The 21,249-nt window shown below is 40.7% G+C and overlaps 2 protein-coding genes and 2 pseudogenes across 2 annotated transcripts; all 4 read left to right on the top strand.

Moving 5' to 3' along the window:
* Positions 1-838: 838 nt before the first annotated feature.
* Positions 839-7,011, top strand: LOC141789134 (uncharacterized). The gene is made up of 2 exons (XM_074668452.1): positions 839-1,170; positions 5,705-7,011. Exons 1-2 carry the CDS (start codon positions 1,002-1,004, stop codon positions 7,009-7,011), a joined length of 1,476 nt encoding a protein of 491 aa, XP_074524553.1. The 5' UTR covers positions 839-1,001.
* A 62-nt stretch (positions 7,012-7,073) lies between these two features.
* On the top strand, positions 7,074-8,605 carry LOC141789158 (uncharacterized; annotated as a pseudogene).
* A 4,654-nt stretch (positions 8,606-13,259) lies between these two features.
* On the top strand, positions 13,260-19,491 carry LOC141789142 (uncharacterized). The gene is made up of 2 exons (XM_074668465.1): positions 13,260-13,635; positions 18,185-19,491. Exons 1-2 carry the CDS (start codon positions 13,467-13,469, stop codon positions 19,489-19,491), a joined length of 1,476 nt encoding a protein of 491 aa, XP_074524566.1. The 5' UTR covers positions 13,260-13,466.
* A 65-nt stretch (positions 19,492-19,556) lies between these two features.
* LOC141789165 (uncharacterized) lies at positions 19,557-20,880 on the top strand (annotated as a pseudogene).
* The last annotated feature ends 369 nt before the right edge of the window (positions 20,881-21,249 follow it).

The following is a 21,249-nucleotide window of genomic DNA, read 5'->3' as shown; positions in this document are numbered from 1 at the left end:
ACAATTAATATCATCCAGTAGGTGGCGGTAATGTAACAATGGTGGAAAACAACTTCTATTAAACTCCATAGAATCAGAATCAGCTTTATTCACCATGTATTTCCAGAATACAAGGAATTTGACTTCAGTTTAAGCTGCACTCTCTTGGTACAATTGCTGTGAATAGAAAAACACTGAGAAACACTAAATATTAAAAAAGTAGAAAAAATAGAACTTGAGTAGTAGAGAAAGTAATAATAATTACAATATTAAAATAAAGAACTTTGAACGGAGTAGAATAAAGATATGTACGCAATTTAAGTTAAAAAGTTAAAAAGATTAAAAGTAGTGCACTGAGTAGACATCAGAATGTGCAAATTGCAAGACAAAAAATGAACATGAATGTGCAATAAAAACAGAGGCTGTAGCTGTACATGAGGTATATGAGTTGTTGTTTTATGGCAGGTTAAGTGTTCATCAGAGTGACGGCCTGGGGGAAGAAACTGTTCCAGTTTATGAAAAAAGATTACAACTGGAGGCTACATGTCCTCTTCAACACTGCGACATCTGTACACCAACCTTCGTTTATATAAAAGCATGTTCCGCCTCCCCTCGTCTCCCCAGAGAGCTCCGTTACGCGGTCCGCGCGCAGGAGCCTGAAGCCGGGCAGATGTAGAGCGCTGTCAGGGATGTGTTCACTGCGCCAGGTTTCAGTGAAACACAGGGCGGTGGGTCTGCCAAAGGCGGAGTTTTTTCTGTTGAGGAGCAGCAGTTTATCCATCTTGTTTGACAGAGAGCGGACGTTGGCCAGGTGGATAGACGGGAGCGCAGTGTGCGTAATCCCCATGACCTGCGTAATTTCCGGTCCACGGGAGCGCGCACAGCCGTTATAGTTGAAAAGAAGAAGAAGCTCACCTTTTTAAACTGTGTCGGTAACACTCCCCGTCAGAAACTGAGAAAATCAGCTCAGTGGAAGTCACCAGGGTACAGTTTCTTCTTCTTTGACTCTTGGATGTGAGGAGATGTCCAGATTTCAGGACCTTAAAGATTTATTCGAGCGGCGGCTGCTCGCTGCGGTCATCAGAGACATGGAAGAAAGAAGAACAGTATCTAGATACGAAGAGGAGCTCCAGCGACAAAGAGAAATACTGGAAATAATTTTAATCCCTGAGATAAAGCTGCACAGAGCAGGTTAGTTTCTGAACATGTGTGTGATAATGTTTCAGGGAATAGAGCCAGTAGCTAAGGTTGATAGACGGAAGCTCTGAGCGGGTTTTAATTCATGTGAAAATCAGTATGAGTTCCTCTGGAAATGTGTAATCTATTGGATTAGCTGTGTGGAAAAAGAAGGTTGATGTAAGTTTTCTGTGTGAGAAACACTGACTGTATTAGGGATAAATTGTCGCGGCGCTCACAGTAGCTGCGGCTAACTGCTCTCCCAGCCAGGTCGTTTAAAACAGACTTAGAGACGATCTTAAAACCAGATATGAGACACGAACTGTTTCGGGTAAGACAGGAGGTCAAACAGAGCGTTACTGCTGATTTTATTGACTCGCTTAACATCCTGACGGACAAAGCAAGAACTCCCGGGTCTTCGTGGATCACAATGCCGTCGAGAGAGACAACGGAAGCGGGGCTGCAGGGCCGGAGTGCTTACGCGGTTACGGAAGCAACCACACAAACGACCGCTTCCAAGCATTTTTCTCTCGAATGCTCGATCCATCGCCAATTAAATGGATGAGAAATGGATGGAGCAGGTGTTGTACCAAAAGTTGATTTTAGCCAGAAACTGATTTCCGGTCCACGGGAGCGCGCACAGCCGTTATAGTTGAAAAGCGCAGCTTCTGTGGCTCTGCGGCAGGCCTACTTATTGAGACATTGAGATGAGAGGGGGAAAAAATCCCTTTTTATCAGTTTTTGCACAATTCACACCAAAATGTCACCTAAAATAACAGATATAGATTATGCTTCATTTAAGGATCATTTAGAAAGGATTCGATTTTTTTTGCAACTTACATCTTTATCTATCTATCTATCTATCTATCTATCTATCTATCTATCTATCTATCTATCTATCTATCTATCTGCATAGATCCACATACTTAAAAAAATAGTTAAGGCCCACATTACTTTGCTGTGATATGATCTGTAAAATAAATGTAATCGATAGTGATGGGTAGATGAGGCGTCATGAAGCGTTTCGACTCATTGCCAAACTGTATTGACACTGTGTTGATACTGTGTCACTGAATACTGACACCTGCTGGACTTTAAAAATCCCTACAGGCAACCTAGTAAACATACTCAACTGACACTGATATAATGACCTAGTATATACAATAATATAATTTAAGTCATTGTATTTAATATTGTATTATTTCCTTTCTTCATTTAAGTTTGAATTATCTCTGATATTTGCAGATACAGTCAATAAATAATGTGAACATGTGTCATAACGTGAAAATCTCAGTGAACATGTTGTGAATGAGGATGCTTGTGGACTGGAAGTTTTTCATTTACAAATTTTTATGAAAAAAAATATTTTCTTCCAAAGTCTTGAAATTCAGTCATTTGAGGGCTCGAGGACCTGAACCAGTTCCCCGAACCCTTCACACTCTACAATGCTGAGGGGCTGGCAGTCCTTCAGGATGAAGTTCAAAACAGCCTCATCAAGCATCTTCTTTCTGGAGGCTTGATGGTTAAAAAAGAAGTCAAGAATAAATTAATAATAATTACTTATCAATAAAGCAACTGTGTGTACGTTTTAGAGTGGCTGTACACCTGACTTTATCCCGGGTGTATCAGGGACTTCACTCTCGTGCCTGGCCCTAATGCCTCAGCATTGAAGATGTGCTTTTATTTAAATAAGATAGTTCTGTCGAACAAATGCGACATTTAACCTGCAGAAAATAATATTAATAGTAAACTAAGAGTCCCTTTGATTTTTTTTTAGTTCAGATGGATCAAGTGGAAACTCTGAGAGGAACAGGATGAAACAAGGATGTTAAAACAAATACCTTATTTTCCGTCATGACATCAAAATGGTCCCACACGGCGGAAAACTTTCTTTTCTGTGCCATAATTATTGACGGATTTCACGATGATCGCGTCAGATCGGATCAGAGATTTGTTTGGCCGACACATCTCGTTGACAGATGCTCTTAAAGACGGTTTGGCGCGTCCGTTTCACTTCGAAACAGTTCCAGTATCGGTCACGTGACCTTCTTAAAGCGATACGCGCACCGACACGGATTTTGCTCTATGAGCTCGACGCATGCGCCGACGCATTGGTGTTGCCGGACCCATCACTAGTAATCGATGCAAATTTAACCCATGAAAGTATATATATCAATAAACTATACATTTTTTGGAAAAAAAATATCAAATGTAAAGTTTGGTGTTATATTGGTACAGACCAGTCAATGACATCCACTGATTCTTTTATTTAGAGCATTATTGGTTGTTTTAAAGCCAGAAACTCTAAGTAGATTCTCTCACCTCTTTGACATGTTTTGTAAACAAAACAATCTGTTTTACAAAACAGCACTTTAAACTGGCATCAGGGGGAACTGGCAACGGGCAATCTAACCGTAACGTCTTTTACCTGTTTAAAGTAGGTTTAAACCCAGTCTGAATCAGTAATCACACAGACCATGGGATAAAATGAGATGAATTAAATCCTGCTGAAGTATTCCACGGGTTTGGACCTCGGATCAAACCCCCGGCTTCCTCCTCCTCTTTCTAAAGAGTGATATACTGCTGTATCAGCACAGACAGAAAATAACGGACCTGTCTGCATGAAGGTTTATAAGACACTATCAGATCGTGTTGGTCAAAAACACCCGAAGGTCTGGATTCATTTACAGCGAGCTGCTTGTTGGTAAAATAATAAAGAATCTGTCACTCGGTGACGGTGTCGTTCTCTGCTTCCTGTCAAGAGCGTTCAAAGTCACTGCGAGTACAGGCTTCGTCAGATAACTTCCTGCATGCCGCGGTTTCAAAATAAAAGCTCCCCTGTGTTTATACCTTTGATGCGCAGATTGGGGCTGGTTTTATTTTTTTCTCGGAAATTTTTACAGAGGTCCGGACCTCGGTGACCTCATAGCTGGTTACGGCTCTGACTCAGCCGCGCCACTGTCTGCAGCCACTACTAAGGTAGTGGCTCCAAAGTTCCATCCTTCCTTCCTCTACTTGCGTCGTTCACTTGCCTTTTAGTCCCTCCCACCAGAGATGATGGAGAGACACGAGGAAATAAAGAGAGGAGAGAGGATGGAGGAGATTCGTTTTTAGAGCAATGGGACATCCTCTCCTTCGGAGCCTCACATGAAGCGACATGTTTCATTGATGACGGCATCAGCTGATCACCTCTGGATCATCTGTCAGTCAGCTATAACAGCTGTTTCTGCGTCTGGGCATGTGCGCTGTAATAACTCTGATCAAACAGAAACAGTAACAGAAATTTGTCTGTTTCTTTAACCTGTTAAACAAACACGTTACCATGAAGAAAACCTGCTCTCTGTTTATTCTGTGAGCTGTTTAGAAGCTCATGGATCACTTTACCAGTAAAATGTGTAGTTGTTAGATTATTTATGAACTATTTAGCCTTTATCTAGAGCCCATCTGATCATGAACTCTGAAGCTTATTAATATAACCCACCTTATTGTGTCTCAGGAAGATATTATTTATCAGTCAGTTTTCTGTATTAATCCTCTGTTATATTGATTTGATGATGGTTGTGTTCAGTGTTTTCTGCTTTAAATTCACAGCGAACACTTTATTACTAGATGTATGATCAGTTTCTGAACGATCCTCTGTGCCTGTCCTCAGCTCGTCTTTTCTCTCATTAAACTCTGTTGTGTTTGTGAAGTTTCATGTAAAGTCTGAGCTGCTGCAGCGTCCAATCAGAGAGTGATATTCCATATGGGGGCGTGTCTGTCCGTGAAAAAACTCTCGCAAAGCCAGCTCTCGTGTCTCCTTGATCATAGCTCCTCCGATCAGTCTCCGCCATCCTCTCTCCTCCAAGCCCAGTTATCGCTTTGGGACAGTCTTCAAAATGGCGACTGGGAAAGTACTTCCGGTGTCGTGGAGGAGATAGGACGGAGGAAGCACGAAAGTTAACACATTGAGATGCACCCTCAGTCCGCAGCATAGACTGTAAAAAAAACTGATGGCTAAGAGCTTTTTCTAAACTTAGATGGGCCTTTGAGCCAATTGTCCCATTGCTTTTCAGTTTTTATTGAAACAATGCTAACCTGGTTTCACTTGACTTTGGGTCCTCTTCTATTTTTGTGCGTGTCCATCAGGTTTAAAATAATAATAATAAGAATAATAAACATAAAAAAGCTAAAAACGCTAGCTTAAAGAACTGGTATTGGTCTGAAAAAAAAAGTGTAACCAAACATCCCTACTTGTAACCAATTGCTTTAACATATAACTGTACTTGTGATAACTCATCTATCATGTAAATATGCTTATTAGGATAAAACATGTATCAGGCACCAGTGTTCTTGGTCTGGGATGTAATTCAAGGAGTAATAGTCATTTTAAGGACTTGATGGCTGCTATTTTGAAAATGAGGCCTTTTTAGTAGTTCTAGTCCAGTGAATAAGATTGTCCTTACAGTTCAGCAGCAGAAAATAAAGACCCTGAGTTTTTTCTCTTTCAGATTCTCCATCAGGAAGATGATCTAATATCTCATTAATATTTGTTCACTGTGTCCTGCAGATGTTCAGCTACTAATGGTGAAGAAAGAGGAGCTTCCCCCTGAGCAGCAGGAGAGGAGCCCCTATCCAGACCAGGAGGAGAATGAGTCCCCACTCATTAAAGAGGAACAGGAGGAAGTGTGGATCGGTCAGAGGAGAGAGCAGCTTCAAGGACTGGAGGAGGCTGATACCAAGGTCCTGTTTCCTTCAGTCCATATGAAGAGTGAAAATGATGAAGAGGAACCTGAGTCCTCACTGCTTCATCACACACTGACTGACCATATGGAAACAGCAGCTGGTGGAGAGGACTGTGGAAGACCAGAACCAGCAAGGAGCTCAGATCCAGAAAGAAATTCACAAGCAGAGATTGAGGTTAAGATCGAAGCCTCCTCAGATTCTGGATCAAGGACTGAAGATGAAGAAGATGACTGGAAGAAGACCAGAGACCTGTTAGGCAGACACATGTTAGTCCACAAAGAAAAACCTTCCAAAGAAAAACCTTTTAAGTGCTCTCAATGTGAAAAAGGATTTAGGCTTAAAGATTATCTAAACCAACATATGATTGTTCACACCAGAGAGAAACCTTTCAAGTGCTGTGAATGTGGAAAAGGATTTGGTCTTAAACATCATCTGAATACACACATGCTTGTTCACACCAAAAAAAAACCTTTCAGCTGCTCTGAATGTGGGAAAAGATTTAACCACAAAGCAACTATGAAGAGACACTTGAATGTGCACTCCAAAGAGAAACCTTTCAGCTGCTCTGAGTGTGGAAAAAGTTTCACAAACAGAGGATCTTTAGGCATACATATGTTAAACCACGCCCAAGAAAAACCTTTTAAGTGCTCTGAATGTGGAAAAGGATTTAGTTGTAAGGGTTATCTGAACAAACATATGATTGTTCACATCAAAGAAAAACCTTTCAAGTGCTGTAAATGTGAAAAAGGATTTAGTCGTAAACGACATCTGACTTCACACATGCTTGTTCACACCAAAGAAAAACCTTTCAAGTGCTCTGAATGTGGAAAAGGATTCCGTTTTCAATATAATATGACTTCACACATGCTTGTTCACAGCAAAGAAAAAGCTTTCAGCTGCTCTGAATGTGGGAAAAGATTTAACCACAAAGCAACTCTAAAAAAACACTTGTATGTGCACTCCAAAGAGAAACCTTTCAGCTGCTCTGAGTGTGGAAAAAGTTTCACAAACAGAGGATCTTTAGGCAGACATATGTTAAACCACACCAGAGAGAAACCTTTTGAGTGCTCTGAATGTGGAAAAGGATTTAGTTGTAGAGGTTATCTGACCAAACATGATTGTTCACACTAAAGAGAAACTTTTTGAGTGCTGTAAATGTGGAAAAGGATTTGGTCGTAAACATCTGACTTCACATGCATGTTCACAGCAAAGAGAAACCTTTCAGCTGCTCTGAATGTGGAAAAAGATTTAACCGCAATGCAAGTCTAAATAAACACTTGTATGTGCACTCCAAAGTGAAACCTTTCAGTTGTTCTAAATGTGGAAAAAGATTCACAAACAGGATCTTTAGGCAGACTTAGATAGTCCACGTCCAAGAAAAACCTTTCAGCTGCTCTGAATGTGGGAAGAGATTTAACAAAAAAGGAAATGGAGATACACACATGCTTGTTCACTCAAAAGAGAAACCTTTCAGTTGCTCTGAATGTGGGAAAAGATTTAGCCTTAAAGCAAATCTCAGATTACATTTGGTTGTTCACTCAAAAGTGAAACATTTCAGTTGCTCTGAATGTGGGAAGAGATTTAATCAAAAAGCAAATCTCAATTCACACATGCTTGTGCACTCATAAGAGAAACCTTTTAGTTGCTCTGAATGTGGGAAAGGACTTAATCGCAAAGTAAATCTCAATTCACACATCCTTGTTCACTCAAAAGAGAAACATTTCAGCTGCTCTGAATGTGGCAAGAGATTTAACCAAAAAGAAAATCGAGATAGATACATTCTTGTTCACTCAAAAAAGAAACGTTTTACCTGCACTGAATGTGGGAAAGGATTTAACCACAAAGCAATTCTGACCAAACACATGATTGTTCATGCAAAAGAGAAAAATTTCATCTGCACCAAATGTGGGAAGAGATTTAACCAAAAAGGAAATCAAATTAAACACATGCTTGTCGATGAAGAGAGAAACGTTTCAGCTCTGAGAATATGGGAAACGTTTCAAGCAAAAAGCAAATCTGAGAACACACTTGTATGTGCACTCCAAAGAGAAATCTTCAGCTGCACAGACTGTTGGAAAGGATTCATCACTAAACACGGTTTGACAAAACATATGGTCAATCAAACTTTAGCTGCACTGAATGTGGGGATGTACTTGATTAAAAAGTAAATCTGACTGTAAAAGTCTTATCACTCAAAAGAAAAACATTCAGCTGCACTGAATGTGGGAAAAGAATTTAACGAAAGAAAGTTTGACACCACACATTTGTCCACACCAAAGAAAAGCCTTACTTGCCTGCTGCTTAAAGTGAGTAAAAGATTTACTTGTCATGTAGATTTGGTGAGACACTTTTGTTAAGCAGAACCAAACACTTACAGCAGCTCAGGATGTGGGAAAGGATTTAACTGTTAAGAAAATCTGACTTCACGTACATTTGTTCACTCTAAAGAAAAAGTTTTAGCTGCTTGAAATGTGGAAAAGTATTTTATTTTCAATTAAGTCTGACAACACAGAACTGTTCATAAATTGAAAGACATTACTGAGCTGCTCTGAGTGTGATGTTAGATTCCTCTGAAGCTGACTTTAGAGCTTCCTGTGACAATTCACTGTTGAGGTTAAACCTCCTCAGCTGCTTTGGAAGATTCAGTTTCTCTTTATTTTCATAGTTATAAATGATATGTGTAATTAAAAGTCATTGTGAAAAGTGTAAAGAGTTTGAAATAAATTTGTGCTGTAAATATGATCATAATGATGTCTTCATGTATACACACTACTTGTCATTACAGTAGAAAAACATCTGTTGAGAGAGAGACTAAGAAAGGAGGACAACATAAAGGGAACTGCAATAGTTTCATAGGGTCTGTTTGTATTAGAAAACAAAGTCCTTTTATTTGAGTTTGTCCTTTTTTTGTTTTCCTTTTTTCCTTTCTTTTTTTGGTAAACAGTACATTTGAACACTCTTGAAAAGCATGAACATATTTTGAATCACAGATGTGGTTTAGATGAAATAGCTTCCATTACCTGTGGGTTAACTATAACAGAAACATAAACAGATAGTTTGGTCATCAGTTAAATCCTCTTCATTTAGGACAGTGGTGACAAACACCTTACACTGGGTGGTGGGCTGATAAATTTGTTAATCACTGTTTATATTTTGGTTAGAAGATGAAGTTGTGAGACACAGTTCAGTTTTCTTACACTTTTATGGGACGTACCACTTTTGGACCAGAGGCTTTAAACTGCCCTTCAGCCAAAATAATAAAGCATTACAATTGATGTTGTTGTCAATTAATATCATGGTCAAGGCAGTGGTCACCAAACTAATTGCACACCCTTGCACAGACACGCCATTAGTTGCCATGGAAATAGATCAGAGTCTATAAACAGACCCCACACCATTCTTCATTCCCTTTGCAATTGAACTTTGACCTTATGCAAATCCTAGCCGTGGAAAGCTCACTCTCTGAAAGCGATGGATAGATATCTCCAACAAAGAAAGAAAAAGGAGAAAGAGCTGCTCTAAGAACTCTCTGGTGGACATGGAGCTGCTCTGAAACGGCCTCAGCAGACCTCTGATGGACAACAAACACCTGGGGGTGGGAGTGGCCTGTGAGTTGGTGAATAACCAACCAGGTATAAGAAATATCAGATTATCTATATAAAATAAATAGTTTTCCAGAAAAATCAAAGTGTTTTTCTCCCCAAAAGGTGTGTCAGTCAAAGCTTTTAAATTTAAAGTGGAGGCTTCTTAACATGATATTAGCCTGTGAGGAGAGCACAGGTTTGGCTAACATGCCTGTCACATTTTCTCTGAGTAGAAATGTTTGATTTGGATTGTTGTCTGAACAATTTCTTAGGCCAGGTATGGAATTTACTCAAAGTTAAGATTTCAATATGAATTTTTGTATTTTGGTGTGAGGAAATCACATTTCTTTTATTTTAACATGAACTCCAGATGTTGACCAGGCCATATTTTAAACAATGCTAACGATGGGCTTTTAGCTAGCTAGCTGTTTTTGTACAGAGATGGTACATTTCATTCTCAAAGCTTTTCACATAGATCCATTTTTATATTTCCTCTTATTCTCAATGTCATTTACTCCTTTATGCTTTATTTGTGTTGTTGTTTAAATCAGTCTGGACCAGCAGTGTGATACAATATTGACAGAACGATGTAGATCACTGCTGAGCGAATTGAAACACCTGTCATCAAGCTAGCTAGCTTTGATATGGTCTCTCTGAAAACCACACAGTCAAACAGGCCTGAGTCATATAGGATCTTTATTCATATTCAGCTTTGATTTAACATTTTTTCCATCCTCAGTTTTTTGTAAGAAAAGTTTTCCCTAGAAAAAGTGAAAACAATAATGTTGGTAGCCGCAGGTTCTCCATGAATGCATCATACGGTTATTCTCTGCCCTCAATGGTACAGACAGAACTACAAAGTCAGTGATATCACTGTTAAAACCACTCATTTTCTGATGCTTGCTCATTGTTGTTTGTATTACAGTTGTAGTTACAGCCTTCTCATTGTCTGGTTTTGTTTTTTAAAGCCTAAATAATTTTCATTGAGGTATTTAAACCGCTGTATTTTTGGCTCCCATCAGGTGGCGTTGGTCTCGTAGTTGAACGTCCTGCTGGGGAAGGCCTCCCTGAGGTGATCCAGATTTAGGATGATGATGAGGAGGAGGAAGACCAGGGACAGGCACAGGTAAGTATTCCTTAGGGCTTTATTGCCCCACTGTCCTCTGATGATGGGACTGAAGATGAAGAGAGTGAAGATGAGGCTGAAGACAGTGAGGATGACTCTTTATCCTGGATCAGCGAGGATTCTGGGTCCATGTATGACTCAGAGGATGAAGAAGATGATGGACCTCTCTCCCCTCTGGACCAGGAGTTATCGGCCCATTAGCAGCAGCTGTCTCCTCCTGTTCCTCCTGGTCCTCATGTGCTTCCTCAGCTGAATGTGGAACACCTCTAGGTAGAAGATCCTCCCTCATAGATGTTTTTTCCACAGGTATGAAAAACTCTTTGTTTTGTAGACATTTTAATCATCATTTAAATGATATTTCGGGAACTTTTCTTACTTGAACCTTGAGAAATCCAGTCCAGTTAAACAAAAACCTGAGTGATTAAGTCTGCAGGTTGTGTGAGTCTTTGGGCCTTTTTCAAACCGCCCCCTACACACGCCCCCTCCGTCACGGAGTCACACTCGTAGCTGAATGAAGCTCACTTCATCAGGGTGTAGGGTATAAATACAGTTTTGGGACAGAAACTTCACTCGATCTCAGGCGGAAACAGACAAAGAAAAAAAGAAAATGTAAAGTAGAAAATACAAAAGAAACTTACTCCCACGCTTCTTTGGCTGCATTTCTTCTTTTATTGAAGAGTTTTTCATGTTTCACTCTCGCTTGAATGAATTCTTTTGTTTTTGTGACAGTCCCTTTAAATATTGAACACTGAAGTAAACACGAACTGTCTGAACAAATGCAAGGCAGGCCTTGATCAATGACATGTACATCTAAAGTTATGAACATCTGCATGACAATCATTAAATATTTGTGTTAGTTTAACAGTGTTCGTGCAGGCACATATGCGTGGAACTTTCATTTGTATGTTGCTTCCTCTATGGCTGACACCGGACACAATTTGGCGCTGCACGTGTTCAGCGAGTCGGCATTCGTGCAGACTCGCTTGTGGAGGGTTTCATACCTAGATATATATAGAAAAGCCTTTCTATGTATATCTATGGTTTTATAGCCCACTACCCCTCCCCGCGGATCGGTTTGGGATGACCCTTAATGTGGCGGACCCTCCGTGAGAACGCGCAAACGTGGGGGTGTAGTGGTTAGGGAGAGTGTGTAGGGGGCGGTTTGAAAAAGGCCCTTTGGCCTGATTGTTGGAGCACAACTAATATCATCCACTAGGTGGCGGTAATGCAACAATGGTGGATAACAACTACTATTAAACTCCATAGAATCAGAATCAGCTTTATTCACCATGTATTTCCAGGATACAAGGAATTTGACTTCAGTTCAAGCTGCACTCTCTTGGTACAATTGCTGTGAATAGAAAAACACTGAGAAACACTAAATATTAAAAAAGTAGAAAAAATAGAACTTAAGTAGTAGAGAGTTCCTGGTCCTGGACCGATATAAGTCCTGGATGGAAGGCAGGCTGGCTCAGATGATTTTTTCTGCAGCCCTGACTGTTCTCTGTAGTCTGTGCCGATCGTGTTTGGAGGCTGAGGAAAACCAAACCTAGATGGAGGAGCACAGGACGGACTGGATGATGGAGGTGTAGAAGATGATGAGCAGGTCCTGGGGCAGGTTGAACTTCCTGAGCTGTCTGAGGAAGTACAACCTCTGCTGTGCCTATTTCCTGATAGAGTCTGTGTGGGAGGTCCACTTCAGATGGTGGATCCCAGGAACCAGAAGGAGTCCACAGTAGACACAGTGTTGTTAAGAATGGAAGAATGGTGAGGAGGGGGGGGGGGGGGGGGGGGGGGGGGGGTGTTCTCCTAAAGTCCACTGTCATCTCCACAGTCTTGAGCGGGTTCAGCTCCAGGTGGTTCTGACCACACCAGAGGACCAGCTGTTCCACCTCCTGTCTGTAAGCGGCCTCGTCACCATCCTGGATGAGACCGATGATGGTGGTGTCGTCCGCAAACTTCAGGAGTTTCACAGAGGGGTCCCCTGAGGTGCAGTCATCGGTGTAGAGGGAGAAGAGCAGTGGGGAGAGCACACACCCCTGGGGGGCGCCGGTGTTGACTGTCCATGTGCTGGATGTGAAAGCTGCACAGAGTGATATGAGTCCTTTATTGTGGTGTAGCAATGGTCGAGAATATATTGGGACACGTGACGTGCTGTCTGTATTTTCAGAGTTCATGGCTGAGGTTTGCTCTGTTAAATTTCCCCTAAAATGATGAGCAGGGAGTCTGGATGCTTCCTCTCCACGTCTGTGATCTGGTCGGCGAGCTGCTGCTGCGCCTCTGTTACGCACACCTGAGGTGGGATGTAAACACTGACCAGCACAAACGAGGAGAACTCCCGCGGTGAATAAAACAGGCGACAGGTAAAAAAAAAAAAAAGATAACAACTGGAGGCTACATGTCCTCTTCAACACTGTGACATCTGTACACCAACCTTCGTTTATATAAAAGCATGTCCGGCCTCCCCTCGTCTTCCCAGGGAGCTCCGTTACGCGGTCCGTGCGCAGGAGCCTGAAGCCGGGCAGATGTAGAGCGCTGTCAGGGATGTGTTCACTGCGCCAGGTTTCAGTGAAACACAGGGCGGTGGGTCTGCCAAAGTCGGAGTTTTTTCTGTTGAGGAGCAGCAGTTTATCCATCTTGTTTGACAGAGAGCGGACGTTTTCCAGGTGGATAGACGGGAGGGCAGTGCGTAATCCCCATGACCTGACGTAATTTCCGGTCCACGGGAGCGCGCACAGCCGTTATAGTTGAAAAGAAGAAGAAGCTCACCTTTTTAAACTGTGTCGGAAACACTCCCCGTCAGAAACTGAGAAAATCAGCTCAGTGGAATTCACCAGGTTATAGTTTCTTCTTCTTTGACTCTTGGATGTGAGGAGATGTCCAGGTTTCAGGATCTTAAAGATTTCTTCGAGCGGCGGCTGCTCGCTGCGGTCATCAGAGATCTGGAAGAAAGAAGAACAGTATCTAGATACGAAGAGGAGCTCCAGCGACAAAGAGAACTACTGGAAATAATTTTAATCCCTGAGATAAAGCTGCACAGAGCAGGTTGGTTTCTGAACATGTGTGTGATAATGTTTCAGGGAATAGAGCCAGTAGCTAAGGTTGATAGACGGAAGCTCTGAGCGGGTTTTAATTCATGTGAAAATCAGTATGAGTTCCTCTGGAAATGTGTAGTCTACTGTGGATTATCTGTGTGGAAAAAGAAGGTTGATGTAAGTTTTCTGTGTGAGAAACACTGACTGTATTAGGATAAATTGTCGCGGCGCTCACAGTAGCTGCGGCTAACTGCTCTCCCAGCCAGGTCGTTTAAAACAGACTTAGAGACGATCTTAAAACCAGATATGAGACACGAACTGTTTCGGGTAGGACAGGAGGTCAAACAGAGCGTTACTGCTGATTTTATTGACTCGCATAACATCCTGACGGACAAAGCAAGAACTCCCGGGTCTTCGTGGATCACAATGCCGTCGAGAGAGACAACGGAAGCGGGGCTGCAGGGCCGGAGTGCTTACGCGGTTACGGAAGCAACCACACAAACGACCGCTTCCAAGCATTTTTCTCTCGAACGCTCGAACCATCGCCAACAAAATGGATGAAAAATGGATGGAGCAGGTGTTGTACCAAAAGTTGATTTTAGCCAATTTCCGGTGGATTTCCGGTCCACGGGAGCGCGCACAGCCGTTATAGTTGAAAAGCGCAGCTTCAGTGGCTCTGCGGCAGGCCTACTCATTGAGACATTGAGATGAGAGGGGAAAAAAATCCCTTTTTATCAGTTTTTGCACAATTCACACCAAAATGTCACCTAAGATAACAGATATAGATTATGCTTCATTTTAGGATCATTTAGAAAGGATTCGATTTTTTTTGCAACTTACATCTTTATCTATCTATCTATCTATCTATCTATCTATCTATCTATCTATCTATCTATCTATCTATCTATCTATCTACATAGATCCACATACTTAAAAAAATAGTAAAGGCCCACATTACTTTGCTGTGATATGATCTGTAAATGTAATCGATAGTGATGGGTAGATGAGGCGTCATGAAGCGTTTCGACACATTGCCAAACTGTATTGACAGTGTTGATACTGTGTCACTGAATACTGACACCTGCTGGACTTTAAAAATCCCTACAGGCAACCTAGTAAACATACTCAACTGACACTGATATAATGACCTAGTATATACAATAATATAATTTAAGTCATTGTATTTAATATTGTATTATTTCCTTTCTTCATTTAAGTTTGAATTATCTCTGATATTTGCAGATACAGTCAATAAATAATGTGAACATGTGTCATAACGTGAAAATCTCAGTGAACATGTTGTGAATGAGGATGCTTGTGGACTGGAAGTTTTTCATTTACAAATTTTTATGAAAAAAAATATTTTCTTCCAAAGTCTTGAAATTCAGTCATTTGAGGGCTCGAGGACCTGAACCAGTTCCCCGAACCCTTCACACTCTACAATGCTGAGGGGCTGGCAGTCCTTCAGGATGAAGTTCAAAACAGCCTCATCAAGCATCTGCTTTCTGGAGGCTTGATGGTTAAAAAAGAAGTCAAGAATAAATTGATAATAATTACTTATCAATAAAGGAACTGTGTGTACGTTTTAGAGTGGCTGTACACCTGACTTTATCCCAGGTGTATCAGGGACTTCACTCTCATGCCTGGCCCTAATGCCTCAGCATTGAAGATGTGCTTTTATTTAAATAAGATAGTTCTGTCGAACAAATGCGACATTTAACCTGCAGAAAATAATATTAATAGTAAACTAAGAGTCCCTTTGAATTTTTTTTAATTCAGATAGATCAAGTGGAAACTCTGAGAGGAACAGGATGAAACAAGGATGTTAAAACAAATACCTTATTTTCCGTCATGACATCAAAGTGGTCCCACACGGCGGAAACCTTTCTTTTCTGTGCCATAATTATTGACGGATTTCACGATGATCGCGTCAGATCGGATCAGAGATTTGTTTGGCCGACACATCTCGTTGACAGATGCGCTTAAAGACGGTTTGGCGCGTCAGTTTCACTTCGAAACAGTTCCAGTATCGGTCACGTGACCTTCTTAAAGCGATACGCGCACCGACACGGGTTTTGCTCTATGAGCTCGACGCATGCGCCGACGCATTGGTGTTGCCGGGCCCATCACTAGTAATCGATGCAAATTTAACCCATGAAAGTATATATATCAATAAACTATACATTTTTTGGAAAAAAAATATCAAATGTAAAGTTTGGTGTTATATTGGTACAGACCAGTCAATGACATCCACTAATTCTTTTATTTAGAGCATTATTGGTTGTTTTAAAGCCAGAAACTCTAAGTAGATTCTCTCACCTCTTTGACATGTTTTGTAAACAAAACAATCTGTTTTACAAAACAGCACTTTAAACTGGCATCAGGGGGAACTGGCAACGGGCAATCTAACCGTAACGTCTTTTACCTGTTTTAAGTAGGTTTAAACCCAGTCTGAATCAGTAATCACACAGACCATGGGATAAAATGAGATGAATTAAATCCTGCTGAAATATTCCACGGGTTTGGACCTCGGATCAAACCCCCGGCTTCCTCCTCCTCTTTCTAAAGAGTGATATACTGCTGTATCAGCACAGACAGAAAATAACGGACCTGTCTGCATGAAGGTTTATAAGACACTATCAGATCGTGCTGGTCAAAAACACCCGAAGGTCTGGATTCATTTACAGCGAGCTGCTTGTTGGTAAAATAATAAAGAATCTGTCACTCACCTCACGGTGTCGTTCTCTGCTTCCTGTCAAGCGCGTTCAAAGTCACTGCGAGTACAGGCTTCATCAGATAACTTCCTGCATGCCGCGGTTTCTAAATAAAAGCTCCCCTGTGTTTATACCTTTGATGCGCAGATTGGGGCTGGTTTTATTTTTTTCTCTGAAATTTTTACACAGGTCCGGACCTCAGTGACCTCATAGCTGGTTACGGCTCTGACTCAGCCGCGCCACTGTCTGCAGCCACTACTAAGGTAGTGGCTCCAAAGTTCCATCCTTCCTTCCTCTACTTGCGTCATTCACTTACATCTTAGTCCCTCCCACCAGAGATGCATTAGAGAGACACGAGGAAATAAAGAGAGGAGAGAGGATGGAGGAGATTCGTTTTTAGAGCAATGGGACATCCTCTCCTTCGGAGCCTCACATGAAGCGACATGTTTCATTGATGACGGCATCAGCTGATCACCTCTGGATCATCTGTCAGTCAGCTCTAACAGCTGTTTCTGCGTCTGGGCATGTGCGCTGTAATAACTCTGATCAAACAGAAACAGTAACAGAGATTTGTCTGTTCCTTTAACCAGTTTAACAAACACTTTACCATGAAGAAAAGCTGCTCTCTGTTTATTCTGTGAGCTGTTTAGAAGCTCACGGATCACTTTACCGGTAAAATGTGTAGTTGTTAGATTATTTATGAATTATTTAGCCTTTATCTAGAGCCCATCTGATCATGAACTCTGAAGCTTATTAATATAACCCACCTTATTGTGTCTCAGGCAGATATTATTTATCAGTAAGTTTTCTGTATTAATCCTCTGTTATATTGATTTGATGATGGTTGTGTTCAGTGTTTTCTGCTTTAAATTCACAGCGAACACTTTATTACTAGATGTATGATCAGTTTCTGAACGATCCTCTGTGCCTGTCCTCAGCTCGTCTTTTCTCTCATTAAACTCTGTTGTGTTTGTGAAGTTTCATGTAAAGTCTGAGCTGCTGCAGCGTCCAATCAGAGAGTGATATTCCATATGGGGGCGTGTCTGTCCGTGAAAAGACTCTCGCAAAGCCAGCTCTCGTGTCTCCTCGATCATAGCTCCTCCGATCAGTCTCCGCCATCCTCTCTCCTCCAAGCCCAGTTATCGCTTTGGGACAGTCTTCAAAATGGCGACTGGGAAAGTACTTCCGGTGTCGTGGAGGAGATAGGACGGAGGAAGCACGAAGTTAACACATTGAGATGCACCCTCAGTCCGCAGCATAGACTGTAAAAAAAACTGATGGCTAAGAGCTTTTTCTATACTTAGATGGGCCTTTGAGCCCATTGTCCCATTGCTTTTCAGTTTTTATTTAAACAATGCTAACCTGGTTTCACTTGACTTTGGGTCCTCTTCTATTTTTGTGCGTGTCCATCAGGTTTAAAATAATAATAATAAGAATAATAAACATAAAAAAGCTAAAAACGCTAGCTTAAAGAACTGGTATTGGTCTGAAAAAAAAAGTGTAACCAAACATCCCTACTTGTAACCAATTGCTTTAACATATAACTGTACTTGTGATAACTCATCTATCATGTAAATATGCTTATTAGGATAAAACATGTATCAGGCACCAGTGTTCTTGGTCTGGGATGTAATTCAAGGAGTAATAGTCATTTTAAGGACTTGATGGCTGCTATTTTGAAAATGAGGCCTTTTTAGTAGTTCTAGTCCAGTGAATAAGATTGTCCTTACAGTTCAGCAGCAGAGCAGGAAGTAAAGACCCTGAGTTTTTTTTTTTCTTCTTTCAGATTCTCCATCAGGAAGATGATCTAATATCTCATTAATATTTGTTCATTGTGTCCTGCAGATGTTCAGCTACTAATGGTGAAGAAAGAGGAGCTTCCCCCTGAGCAGCAGGAGAGGAGCCCCTATCCAGACCAGGAGGAGAATGAGTCCCCACTCATTAAAGAGGAACAGGAGGAAGTGTGGATCGGTCAGAGGAGAGAGCAGCTTCAAGGACTGGAGGAGGCTGATACCAAGGTCCTGTTTCCTTCAGTCCATATGAAGAGTGAAAATGATGAAGAGGAACCTGAGTCCTCACTGCTTCATCACACACTGACTGACCATATGGAAACAGCAGCTGGTGGAGAGGACTGTGGAAGACCAGAACCAGAGAGGAGCTCAGATCCAGAAAGAAATTTACAAGCAGAGATTGAGGTTAAGATCGAAGCCTCCTCAGATTCTGGATCAAGGACTGAAGATGAGGAAGATGACTGGAAGAAGACCAGAGACCTGTTAGGCAGACACATGTTAGTCCACAAAGAAAAACCTTCCAAAGAAAAACCTTTTAAGTGCTCTCAATGTGAAAAAGGATTTAGGCTTAAAGATTATCTAAACAAACATATGATTGTTCACACCAGAGAGAAACCTTTCAAGTGCTGTGAATGTGGAAAAGGATTTGGTCTTAAACATCATCTGAATACACACATGCTTGTTCACACCAAAAAAAAACCTTTCAGCTGCTCTGAATGTGGGAAAAGATTTAACCACAAAGCAACTATGAAGAGACACTTGAATGTGCACTCCAAAGAGAAACCTTTCAGCTGCTCTGAGTGTGGAAAAAGTTTCACAAACAGAGGATCTTTAGGCATACATATGTTAAACCACGCCCAAGAAAAACCTTTTAAGTGCTCTGAATGTGGAAAAGGATTTAGTTGTAAGGGTTATCTGAACAAACATATGACTGTTCACATCAAAGAAAAACCTTTCAAGTGCTGTAAATGTGAAAAAGGATTTAGTCGTAAACGACATCTGACTTCACACATGCTTGTTCACACCAAAGAAAAACCTTTCAAGTGCTCTGAATGTGGAAAAGGATTCCGTTTTCAATATAATATGACTTCACACATGCTTGTTCACAGCAAAGAAAAAGCTTTCAGCTGCTCTGAATGTGGGAAAAGATTTAACCACAAAGCAACTCTAAAAAAACACTTGTATGTGCACTCCAAAGAGAAACCTTTCAGCTGCTCTGAGTGTGGAAAAAGTTTCACAAACAGAGGATCTTTAGGCAGACATATGTTAAACCACACCAGAGAGAAACCTTTTGAGTGCTCTGAATGTGGAAAAGGATTTAGTTGTAGAGGTTATCTGACCAAACATGATTGTTCACACTAAAGAGAAACTTTTCGAGTGCTGTAAATGTGGAAAAGGATTTGGTCGTAAACAACATCTGACTTCACATGCTTGTTCACAGCAAAGAGAAACCTTTCAGCTGCTCTGAATGTGGAAAAAGATTTAACCGCAATGCAAGTCTAAATAAACACTTGTATGTGCACTCCAAAGTGAAACCTTTCAGTTGTTCTAAATGTGGAAAAAGATTCACAAACAGGATCTTTAGGCAGACTTAGATAGTCCACGTCCAAGAAAAACCTTTCAGCTGCTCTGAATGTGGGAAGAGATTTAACAAAAAAGGAAATGGAGATACACACATGCTTGTTCACTCAAAAGAGAAACCTTTCAGTTGCTCTGAATGTGGGAAAAGATTTAGCCTTAAAGCAAATCTCAGATTACATTTGGTTGTTCACTCAAAAGTGAAAAATTTCAGTTGCTCTGAATGTGGGAAGAGATTTAATCAAAAAGCAAATCTCAATTCACACATGCTTGTGCACTCATAAGAGAAACCTTTTAGTTGCTCTGAATGTGGGAAAGGACTTAATCGCAAAGTAAATCTCAATTCACACATCCTTGTTCACTCAAAAGAGAAACATTTCAGCTGCTCTGAATGTGGCAAGAGATTTAACCAAAAAGAAAATCGAGATAGATACATTCTTGTTCACTCAAAAAAGAAACGTTTTACCTGCACTGAATGTGGGAAAGGATTTAACCACAAAGCAATTCTGACCAAACACATGATTGTTCATGCAAAAGAGAAAAATTTCATCTGCACCAAATGTGGGAAGAGATTTAACCAAAAAGGAAATCAAATTAAACACATGCTTGTCGATGAAGAGAGAAACGTTTCAGCTCTGAGAATATGGGAAACGTTTCAAGCAAAAAGCAAATCTGAGAACACACTTGTATGTGCACTCCAAAGAGAAATCTTCAGCTGCACAGACTGTTGGAAAGAATTCATCACTAAACACGGTTTGACAAAACATATGGTCAATCAAACTTTAGCTGCACTGAATGTGGGGATGTACTTGATTAAAAAGTAAATCTGACTGTAAAAGTCTTATCACTCAAAAGAAAAACATTCAGCTTCACTGAATGTGGGAAAAGAATTTAACGAAAGAAAGTTTGACACCACACATTTGTCTACACCAAAGAAAAGCCTTACTTGCCTGCTTCTTGCTGCTTAAAGTGAGTAAAAGATTTACTTGTCATGTAGATTTGGTCAGACACTTTTGTTAAGCAGAACCAAACACTTACAGCAGCTCAGGATGTGGGAAAGGATTTAACTGTTAAGAAAATGTGACTTCACGCACATTTGTTCACTCTAAAGAAAAAGTTTTAGCTGCTTGAAATGTGGAAAAGTCTGACAACACAGAACTGTTCATAAATTGAAAGACATTACTGAGCTGCTGTGACAATTCACTGTTGAGGTTAAACCTCCTCAGCTGCTTTGGAAGATTCAGTTTCTCTTTATTTTCACAGTTATAAATGATATGTGTAATTAAAAGTCATTGAATATTTGTGAAAAGTGTAAAGAGTTTGAAATAAATTTGTGCTGTAAATATGATCATAATGATGTCTTCATGTATACACATTACTTGACATTTCAGTAGAAAAACATCTGTTGAGAGAGAGACTGAGAAAGGAGGACAACATAAAGGGAACTGCAATGGTTTCATAGGGTCTGTTTGTATTAGAGAACAAAGTCCTTTTATTTGAGTTGGTCCTTTTTTTGTTTTCCTTTTTTCCTTTCTTTTTTTG

Source organism: Halichoeres trimaculatus, unplaced genomic scaffold, assembly GCF_033239565.1.
Source record: "Halichoeres trimaculatus isolate MK-OKI-2021-1 unplaced genomic scaffold, fHalTri1.1 fHalTri1_scaffold_1, whole genome shotgun sequence".
Lineage (NCBI taxonomy): Eukaryota > Metazoa > Chordata > Actinopteri > Labriformes > Labridae > Halichoeres > Halichoeres trimaculatus.
The sequence above is the reverse complement of the archived record's forward strand: the minus strand, read 5'-3'. Positions and strand labels throughout refer to the sequence as shown.